Below are 10417 nucleotides of genomic sequence, written 5' to 3'. Positions count from 1 at the left end.
AGATGCAGAGATGCGGAACAGTTCTTCAATCCCTACCTCCTTCTAGTGAATAAGGCCAAGGCAAATTCTAACCTGGTTATGCCCAGAAGCCAACAAACTTGAAAAGGCAAAAGCTTCAGAGCAGAGAACCTAGGACCCCTGTCTGGATGGACTTGGTCCTTGTCCAGCTCTCCGGGAGGCTGAAACGCATTGGGACTGTTGCACTCAGCAGTGCTACTGGGAAATGCCACAGAATCAAGGGCTGCCTGAGAAGGGGGCTTTGCCCCAAAGCACTTGTCCATGCCAGTCATGAAAGCTCTGCAGAGGGTGAAGTAAGTCCCAAGAACGGGAGAGGGGTCCTTGAGAAGGATGAGTCCCGGCAGACCCTTTGAGACAGGATTTGGTTTCTCTCCACACTAAAAACAGAACCGGCTTCCCAAGGCTGTAGGTTGGGAGAGGAAGGGACAGTGGCCATAGGAGAGAATGCTTGAGATGGCAGAGGCTAAGAAAATAAAATGAAAGTCAGTGATCTAAACCTATCTTTCTTTTTGAAAGTTAAGGTCCCACTTGGAAAAGTTAAGGCCAAGCTCTGATTCTTACCCTGTGAAAAATACACATCTGGGCATTCCCACAATTTGACCCATCGTTTTCAAGGAGTTCACAGACCCCCTCATGGCCTTCTCCTTGGGCCCTCCAGAATGTTCCAGGACTCTCAGGAATTCAGCAACCCTGTCAGTTTGGTGAGATAAGCCGGGTGCCGGGCTGTAGGCAGCTCAGGCTCAGCTGGGTCAAGGCCCTGTAGGTGACCAAATGGGCTTCTAGGCGGGATGGGATCCAAAAGCATGCAGGTGCCAACCAAGGTGACAAAAGCCAGTTTGGTACTGCATCTGCTTTAAGAAGGCCCCCTTGGCTGAGGACTTAGAGGAGGTGGAGGGCCCGCTGCTGCCTCTCAGACCATGGCATTGGCACTTGGGTCTTCACTGACCTTTGGGAAAGCTGAATGTTTTTCTCCAACCTCATTTTTCCCCTTGTAATAAACCAAATGGGATGTTGAGTTTGTGTTGTTTCTTGATTAAAAAAAAAAAAAAAAGATGAGGATGATGAGGAGTGTGTAGGCCGGTGTGAGAATTCCTCTCTGGCCCAGGACCGCCGCCCCACCCCCAACCAGGGCTGGCTGAGTTGCCAGCGAACCCTGGGCCTGCGGTCGTGCCTGGGACGCAGACTAGCCTGCTGCAATGAGAAGATATCCGCGCAGCAGAAGCTCCAGTTAGATTCTGCTGCCTTTTCAACAAGTCTTGGAGCTCCCAGCATCACCAATCGCCCCTCAAGGCTCCGTACTCCTCAGACTGTAACACGGAGGTGTTAACTTCCTCAACAGAATATTCAGTTTATCGATCGCCAGGGCTTTCCCGAGGTTTCCCATCCCCAGAGATTAAGACAAGCGATTCAGTTGCAGTGTGGGTCAGCTCCTGGATACTGTCTTCCCTCCAGCCCATTTGCCTTCTTTTCCTCTCTCCCTTTCGCCCTGCCTCCCAGCTGCTGAATTTCTCTGTCCCGCTCAGGATGCTTTTGACCTAAAACTCTCTCCGTGCCTTCTTCCTTCAGCCAGGACTGTATAGCCATTATGTGCAGCCCCCACGTTTTATTGAGGAGTAAATATCGTTGATTTCCACCTGGGTTAATAACGGTTCCCCCTCCCTGTGGCTATGAGCTGAAGTAAACACCAGGCCAGTGGAATGAGCCCTTCGACGAGGCTCACGATGCATTTCGCTGGGTAGTGGATTCCTCCTTCGGAGTAGGCCCTTGCAAACGACCCAGAATAACAAACTGTTACTACCCCAAACCCCCACCTCTTTTTAAAAATACTAGGTACTGAGATGGGGATAGCCAGTAAATGGTTTGTATTTGGAAGTCGTTCTCAGGACTTTCCAGGCTCAGAATTCTCCCACCGGGTGTGGAGTTGGGCTGTGGCCCCACAGAAGAAAAATAAACGCTATTTTCACATATCCGCTTTAACAAAAATTCTGGACTTCTCTGATTCTCACATTTACCGTATGGTGAGACTTTTTTTGGTAAGCCATGACATTCTTTTCTTATTCATCTTTAAGAATGTCCACATTTCCAAGGAAATCTGATGTGTCTGTTTTGAATTAATCAGGTGCAATCTGTCCCTAACAACCCGCTTTAAATTTTTCTCTAAATCCGACCACTAAACTGGCCCTTTTCTCCTGATGGGGGAGTGTTGGGGCCTTTTCGCACACTCCCTAAATTACAATACCCTTAATTTTCTCTATAATAAATGGCCTCTGGCCTTGAAACTAGAGGAGGTTCTGGGATTTTAGGGAAGGCTCAGGCTGCAGAAAGCACGGTGCGGTGCGCACTCGGTGGGGTTCCTGTGGTTCTCTTATTTCGGCAGAGTTTGGGAGCCCATGCTCAACAAAGACTAGTGACTTTTGATAGCAGGATTTGCACACACACACACACACTCAAGCAGCACCTATTTTCTCTGCGATTCCCTCCCCCCCCGTCACCCACGCACTATATATGTATGAAAACAGCAATTTCAAGACGCTAATGAAAACATATTGGAATAAAAATTTAAATATAAGAAAAGAGGAAATTTGGATCTAGTCTCTGAAATGTTAAGTGAAATGAGTATTTAAAACTTGTTTTGTGACAACCCTGATGGAGAAATTGTGATCAGAGTTCATCCTCGGTGCTAGCTTTTGAAAATGTATAGGTATATACCAATACAGTTTTTGCATATTTGCAAAATATCTCATATTTACATCTAAGAAATCGCTGCAAAACCCCAGCCAGGTTTATAGCCGTAAATTCCAAATAAGCAAGTGGATTTTCTCTGGAATCCTCAGAAATCATATGAGACTTTCTTGAATTGCCTTTTTCAGAACAAAGGTTTTCCCCAGGCTGCTGGGCAGACCTAGAGACCGCACCTAGTAGAGAACCAGAAACCTCCCCGATGTTTGCCCCAGGGAACATGCCGGCCTCCGCAGCCACGGTTGCTGACCACCTCATTGTTTAGAGTAGAAACTTTGTTTTCCCCAGTCCCGCCATCTCTCTCACTGTCTCGCCTTCTCTCTCTTTCTCTCTCTCTCTCTCTCTCTTTTTGTTGCCACCACAACCCCCATCCAACACAGCCAGAACCCTTTCGCTTGGATGCCCCCCCATGCCTGACTCATCCCATTCTGAATATTTCTACAAAACCGAAAGATCGCCCTGGGTGAATTGCTGGCGCAAGGGTCTAAAATCCTCAACTTTTCCACTTAGGCCTCCCCCTGTTTTCCAACCTTAGGGAGCGATGGGAGAAAGGGGGGCGGGCTGAGCGCCTGTAGCGTCACCCGGAGCACACAAGCCCAGCCACTTTGCCCAGTCCTGCTCTGACATCGGCCACCTCCCCACTCCCGACTCAGCCAAACTGAAATTGCTAAACTTGTGGCCTCTTACCTTGACACATTTCCGAAATCACTGCCAAGGGACAGCGGGCTTCTCCGCGGCGCGATGCCTGCGAGGCCTACAGAAGGCACGTTGCCTTAAATTACAACACCAATTACTTCTTGAAGGTGAGCCCCCCCCCCTTATTTTGATACTAAGGGAAACGGGACAAGTGAAATAATGTAACGTGCTGCTCTTAGTATCAGAAACGAACAAAGGCCAAGAATCGCGCAGGGGTTCCCGGCTCCCCGGCGGCTTTGACATTGATCGGACGTGCGCCATCTCGTGGCGGCTGAGCGACTAGGCCCGGCCCGAACTTCGGCCCTGAGCCGGGAGAGGGAAGCAGGCTCTAGGCATAGACAGAGGGAAAGAATGTGCCCAGCCCGCTGCTAAAAAGATCTCATTTTTACATCTAAGAAATTGCTGCAAAACCCCAGCCGGGTTTATAGCGGCGCATTCCAAATATGCAAATTGGCCGGCCCCGGACGGGTTTACGACCACATTGTCACAGCCATCGGAGGATGGGCTTTTATAGGGCTCAGAAATCAAACCCGCGCCCGCTCGCCGCCCGCGGGCGAACAGTCCCCTGGCTAGACTCTCTCTAGCAACTTGCAAGACTTTGGTTAATCTTTAACCGTCCCAAAGGAAGTCTTTTCCTTAAACCCTGGGCTTCCCTGCCCACCCCTCCCTGCCCCCCAGGAGAGTCGTTGTTCACCTCGGCGTGTCTGTTCATCAACCTAAACATTCACCTAGGGGGTCTGTCCCATTCCCGTTTGAGCTCCATTTCCCCAGTCGCGCCAGTTAGACAAACACACAAACAAATAAACAAAGCAGTTCTGGGGTCTGGGGCCTCTCTCCAAATTCGATCTTCTTTGCAGCTCTGGCCCTGCCTGGGTGGCTAGGGAGGGTGGGATGGGAGTAGAGGTGGGGGGTGAGCAACAAAAGGCTCTGGCCTTTCCGCCCTGCCCCTCAAGGTTATGGGTGATGTCCAAATTTAAGGCAGAAGTTCAAAGGCAGGAAACAAAGAGTAAACCGACATCTTTCTTTCCCTAAAGGGAAAAGGCAGCCTCAGCTGGGAGCTTGGGACAAAGTGTCCACAGAGGCCCCTGAGAGTCTGCTCTTTGTACCCAGACTGGTCTCTGTCTCCTAAGGGGATCCCCAGGGCACCGTAGAGTGGTTCCACTTTAGGCCTCCTAAACCTGAGGTGAGTAAGCCCAGCCTGGGATCAAGCTCATTGACCACCTCAAGCCCCAGGGCTTTCTCCCAGGCCTCTGTCCAGCCTGAAGAATGAAATCCCCAATTCCAGGAGCTGAGATGCCCCATTCATGGGACCCCCACTTCCCCCAAAGGACCTGGCCAGTCATCTTGTCTTCCCAAACTTGGCTTCTAGTGGAGTTAAAACCCTAAGTTATCTCCCCACCTCCCCAGAGGCCTGGTAAGTTGCCCCTTTTGTGGGGTGGGAGGGGGCGGGGGGGCAGACATTTGGCAGTAAAAGGCAAACAGGAAGAGGAATGTCACACCAGAACCCAGTACTCAAGTTTCCAGTCTTTATTTTCCTTGTGCCCTGTCGCCTGATACATGCTGCGACATACGTGGTGGGTGAGAACGGAGGATAGGCCAACCGTCCTGTTACAAACAGAGCCACCAGACATTTCTTAAAACAGGGAGGCAGAGGAGATTGGATGGGAGGGTGCCTGGCTTTCTCGGCTGAGGTCCCCAGACCCTGGAGGGCCAAACTACTTCAGAGCATCCTCCTAATTCTTTCCAAACATTGCAAGAAATTAAAAAGATCATTCCTAACACCCTTCCCACCGCTCCAACACCCCAGGGAAATCAACTAATGGCAACATTTAAAAAGTATTCAAACAAAATAGGTTATGGTTCTTTTATTTACAAGTCTTTTGAACACCATCCCTGTATGAAGCATACATTCAAATATTTTTTTTTTTAGCAGTGAGTGAGTTTAACCGTGGAACACTGTAAACAGAGCCTTTAAATATTCTCTTCATCATCTTTTTCCCTCTCTATGTTGCATCTTTTAAAATTCGCTTTGGTTCCTGCAGGGAAATATATATAATATAATATAATATTTATTTTTTAAAATAATTCCAAATGCTCTTGAGCTCTTGGAAGGTTGCTGGAAGCTTCCAAGCTCAGTTCTGGGGCGCGAAGGGCAGAGTGCGGTGCCAGACTGGGCGTTTGGGGGCTCAAGCCCTTCGTAGCTGGGGACCGCTGGCCATGCCCACTGTTCCGCTGAGCAAATCCAAGCTTCAGTTGAGTGTGGCAGAGGCTTTCCCAGGCTGCCGCACTCCACAGGCATTTCCTACAGAGATCTTGGGGCCAGTGGCCTGGGTACAACCTCTTAGCTTTTTGATGTCTTCCACCTCGGGAAAGGTCTGCTCTGCAACCAGGCTTTAGGCCTGAGTGGCAGTCCAGGAAGAAGACCCTCAGTGGTAGGAAAAACTAGGTGGACTGCAGGAGGCGACTTCGAGAAGCTCAGGCCTCGGACAGTGTGGTGAGTGGCTACGAGGGGTGGAAAGCTGCTAATGCCACCTGGAATCGATTTTTCCCCCCTCCAGGATCAGCAGCCCTCTCCCACCTCATAGCCACCTCTTAGTCCAGCCATCTTTCACACTGGCTTTGGAAAGCAGCCCCACTCCAGACATCTAGGAATCCTCCCCCCTTCCTCCTGCTCCTGTCCCCAAGCTGAACGGGGTTTCAAGATTGAATAGCTTCTTGACGCAGGGGTCCTGGGGGTGAGCAGGCTCCATGTGGAGGGTCCTGGGCCCAGGTCGATCTCCAGGGCGCTTGGCAGGAGGCCCAGTCCTGATGGAGACCACACCCAGTCCAAAGCTCCACAGTCTCCAAGAATGAACCGCCAGGGGTCCCAAACCATTCATTCTAGTTGATGAACAACTCTCCAAATCCAATTTCTGTTAGGAATCTTAACCACAGATGCCCAAGAGAGTCCCGGGGCTGCCTTCTTAGAGGCTGTCTCCATGCAGCCTCCCCTCTTTTGCACATCTCTCTTCTTCAAAAGTCACCACGTGCCTTGACCTTGTCAAGGGCAAAATCTGCATATAATCTCCCGTGTATGAAGCCCCCCCACCCAATTCCAGCTGGCTGGAGCCTTAGAGGAGCGGGTTGGCCGAGTAGTACTGTAAACGGTCTCTGTTAATTTTTTTTTCCTTCATTCTCCTGTTCTGAAACCAGATTTTGACTTGACGGTCAGTGAGGTTGAGCATTCGGGACAGCTGCAGGCGCTTCTCTTTGTTGATGTAGACACTGAAGAAGAATTCCCGCTCCAGCTCCCGGATCTGGTACTTGGTGTAGGGGCAGCGCTTTTTCCTGGTGCGCTGGCCACCTGTGGAGGGAGAAAGAAGTGGGGAGTGAGCCAGTGGTGGGGGCTGCAATCCATCCTGTAACCCCGAGTGGAGGAAAAGGGCTGGCCCCTGGGACTGGAGGCCCTGTCCTAGTAGCCCCATCAAATTCTCCTCAGTCCCCTGCCTTCAGGTTCCTACTGCCAGCTGGGGACCGGCTGCAGGCGAAGACTCAGCCCCAGATAAAAGCCAGCTCCCTAGATAGGCCCCCAGGGAAGCTGCTCACTCTGCCCCCAGAGCAGAAAGGAGGGCTCCTTACAGCAACAGGCGGGTTGGTGCCCCAGAAGCAGCTTTCAAAGCCGCCCAGAGGGGGTCGCCGGCTGCCTCCAGCCCGCCAGACTAAACAAACAGCCGCCAGCGGACATTTCACCTTCCAGCACCTGGGCGGCCGGCTCCTGAGGCAGTAAAGTCGACCCCAGCCCGAGTCTTCCCTGGCTGCGACAGGGACTCGGCCCTCCTCTAGCATCCTAGGCCGCTGCTGGGTCTTTGTCAGCCTGAGTCCTGGCCACCAGCTCCTGCCTCCTTGACCAGCCTCCTGGCTCCCGCGAGGTGAGGAGGTGGCAGCGGAAGCCCCCTACCATGGGCCTTCCCTGAGCACCAAGGCCACACAACCATCCTGGTCCCCGGCAGGGCAGGGGTGCTGTTTTAGATACTGTGGAGGGCAGAGGGGTTTCCTTAAGCTGCGGGCAGGCTCGACTTGCTCCCCTTTTCAATAAAACTTCACAGGACGGAGAGGAAAAAAAAAAAAAAAACCCTGCTTTTGACAGATTGAGTAACAACTGTGAGTAACATGCAGTGGGACAGAAGGCGGCACGTAATTGCCACCGCGCCAGAGGAAAATGGCTTCCTTTGGATAAAAAGGGCAACTTTGGCTTAATTTGTTTCTTTTAATATATTGCTCGAGCTAAGCGGGCTATTTTATCTGTTAAACACGCTCCTAGCGCCATCGTTAAACAGCGATGCCTTTGAATCCCGGCCGGGACTGGCGTCCCGGCGCAACACATGGCTTTTATAAAAATCTCCGGATTACCTCGCTATCAAAGGCTCCCGGAGCCCTTGCCGGGGGAATTTACAGGCGCCCACCTCCGGCTCCCCAGCCCGAGCTGGCCCCGAGCGGGGTCGAGCTGCTGGGCTTGGGACCCAGAAGGGAAAAAAGGGAAAAAGGGATTGTGTGTGTGAGGATTTTTTTTTTTTTTTTTTTTCCAGGCATGCCTTGGCCGGTGGGTATTTCACGGCCAATTTCAGCACTCGCCACGTGATCCCGCCTTTTATAACAAAGTTTTGTTGGGGGAAACCTAAAGGCCCTTCATAAACCTTATATGCTTATAAAACAGCATATAAAAATTTAACAGCGGTGCTGCGCTAGATTTCCAACTCCCCTTTCATAAAGCGCGGGGCGCTGCCTTTATACGTACTGGAGCCGCCGGCCTTGTCCTCAGTGTGGCCGGAAGACGACTCGGGGCTGCTGCTGCTCTCGGGGCGCCGCCGCCGCTCCTTCTCCTCCGCCGCCGCCGCCGCCGCCTCCCGGCAGCCGCCGCCGCCGCCGTCCGAACTTGAAGTTGCCGGCGTGCCCGTGCCCGTGCCCGTGGCCGCTGCCGCCGCCGCCGCCGCCGCCGCCGCGGACGTCGCTGCGGCCGCTGGGGGTCCCTTCTCGGCGCTCTTGTCCCCGGGGTAGTCGGAGGAGGCGAGGTTTTCCGGGGTGCCGTAGGCCGTCTCGAAAAACTGGTCGAAAGCCTGCGGCAGGACGCCGTTCCTGCCCACGGTGCTATAGAAATTGGACGAGACGGCGGGGGTGGGGTGGTGGTAGACGTTGGCGGAGCTCTTGGCCAGCACGTCGCCAGGCACGCCGGCCGCGCTGGGCGCCTGCAGGCAGTCTCTGTGCACCAGCTCCTCCGCGGAGTAGCAGTGAGCCAGATTGCCGCGGGGGTGCCATTTAGTGGCGGGCTCAATGGCGTACTCTCTGAAGGTCACTTCGCGCACGGGTTGGACCTGGGGCAGGTTGGAAGAGTAGGAGTATGTCATTGGGCGCGAAGACGGGGTCTGGGGCAGAAAAGAAGGGAGGCTGGAGAAATCTGGACCCGAGACGTAGTAAGTACAACTTGGCAAATACATGTTAGAGGAGCAGGGACCACGCTCATCAAAATCCATCATTGGGCTACCTTGGGCTCTCCGCGGTAGCCGAGCTTAACATGATTCTCCACTGCAGCTGCCTCTTTGAAGCGGATCCGTGAAGTAGAAATTTGGAGACGTAAGCTGACGTGGAAATCTATCCCCATCCTTAGCAGGGAGGTGCTGGTCATGTGACCCGATGTTGAAATTGACAAGCTGCGAGCTGGTCCGGGCCTTTTTTTTTTCCCCCTTTCCTTTCCCCCCCACCCCTCCCTCCCCGGCTTCCTTTCTTTGTAGCCACCTCAGGGGAAGCAACAGATCGTCACTCGGTGTTCTCACCGAAAGCACGTAATCGCCGGTGTAACTCATGTTGGCTGGGGGGCCTCCCGGCGCGCGGCGAGGCTGAGGTGCGCCCCATGCCGCTCGCTTGTGCTCAGCTGCACGGTCCTGGCCCTCAAGTGCGCCGAGGGCGGTGAGAGAGCTCAACTCCTGCCACCCATCACTCCCCGGGTGAGGGATGCCCCAGGCCGGGGGTGGTCGGGTGGGAGCTCGTCGCGGCGTGGCCCGTGCGCGGTCCTGGACTCTGTTCTCCTGGAGGCTCGCGTTCGCACCTCCTTCGCTCTCCCCCTCCCACAAGCTTGCTCTGGGAACCACCTCTGTCTCCGACTCTGGCCGGACCCCTCCGGGGCCAGGGTTCGCAGCCGTGGATGTGCCTGCCTCGTGGCTTGCCCGATTTGCACGGTGACTTGATTACACGCTCGCATTCATGGTCACTTCCGAAGCGCTTTAGTGCCTTCCGTCCCTAAACCGCCAACAACCAGGGCGACTTCCCCCGCGGTTTGTCAGGCATCTGCAGGTCCCGGAAGGGCCTTCGTCTTACCCGGGATCCACCTCCACTTCATCCTCCCTGCCGGCCTCCTCACTTCACCCCCTGCCCTTGAAGAAACCCCTTCCTCCTCGCTGCCTGCGGGGGCTTCGGAGTCGCTCCGCGGAACCAGAGGCGTGAGGGCTGCGCCACTGTGCACGGGTCCGCCCGCCTGCCTGGTCTTCTGGAGCTGAGGACTCGGGAAACCATGCAGTGGAGGCGAGCCTTGGGCTGCTTAGAGGCGCTGACATCCGAGGAGCCTTTTCCTGGGTATGCTGCACCTTCCGGGGGCCCACCAGGTTGCCAGCGGAGCTGCAGAGCTGAAGGAGAGTAGGGGCAGTGAGGAGGAAGGAGGCTAGGGCCAGGGAGCTGTGGCTGAGAAAGGGGTAACACGCCTCCTCTCCTTCCTTGCAAATCGTGAGAGCCAGTGATGTGCAAGCAGAAACTGAGAAGGCTCGGCGCCTTTTCTTCCTCTCATCCCACAGAAGGAACACAATGCTAAAGAAAAGAGCCGTGCTTCCCAAACTCCCGGCACCGTGGGTGACAAGAACGCCCTGAAAAGGCTAGGTTTGAGCCAAAGACAGAGACAGGGGTCATAACTGCTAGTAGGAGTCTAGCTTTCTTGGGAAAA

At 53.8% G+C, this 10417-nt stretch overlaps 1 protein-coding gene across 1 annotated transcript; it reads right to left on the bottom strand.

Moving 5' to 3' along the window:
• Positions 1-6523: 6523 nt before the first annotated feature.
• HOXA11 (homeobox A11) lies at positions 6524-8992 on the bottom strand. The gene is made up of 2 exons (XM_046021350.1): positions 8228-8992; positions 6524-6796 (listed from the first exon to the last, which is right to left on the bottom strand). The coding sequence occupies exons 1-2, from the start codon at positions 8961-8963 to the stop codon at positions 6564-6566; spliced, it is 969 nt and encodes a 322-aa protein (XP_045877306.1). The 5' UTR covers positions 8964-8992; the 3' UTR covers positions 6524-6563.
• Between the last annotated feature and the right edge of the window lie 1425 nt (positions 8993-10417).

Source organism: Meles meles, chromosome 10 (assembly GCF_922984935.1).
Source record: "Meles meles chromosome 10, mMelMel3.1 paternal haplotype, whole genome shotgun sequence".
NCBI classification, from domain to species: Eukaryota; Metazoa; Chordata; class Mammalia; order Carnivora; family Mustelidae; genus Meles; species Meles meles.
Note: the sequence above shows the minus strand (reverse complement) of the source record. Positions and strands in the feature narration are given on the sequence as shown.

What these genes read in the sequence shown, in the direction of transcription:
- HOXA11 (XM_046021350.1), bottom strand. Translation starts at nt 8,963, where the DNA reads ATGATGGATTTTGATGAGCGTGGTCCCTGCTCCTCTAACATGTATTTG. An exon ending in GGACAAGGCCGGCGGCTCCA is followed by an intron (nt 6,797 to 8,227) that starts GTACGTATAAAG and finishes CTCCCTCCACAG; the next exon opens with GTGGCCAGCGCACCAGGAAA.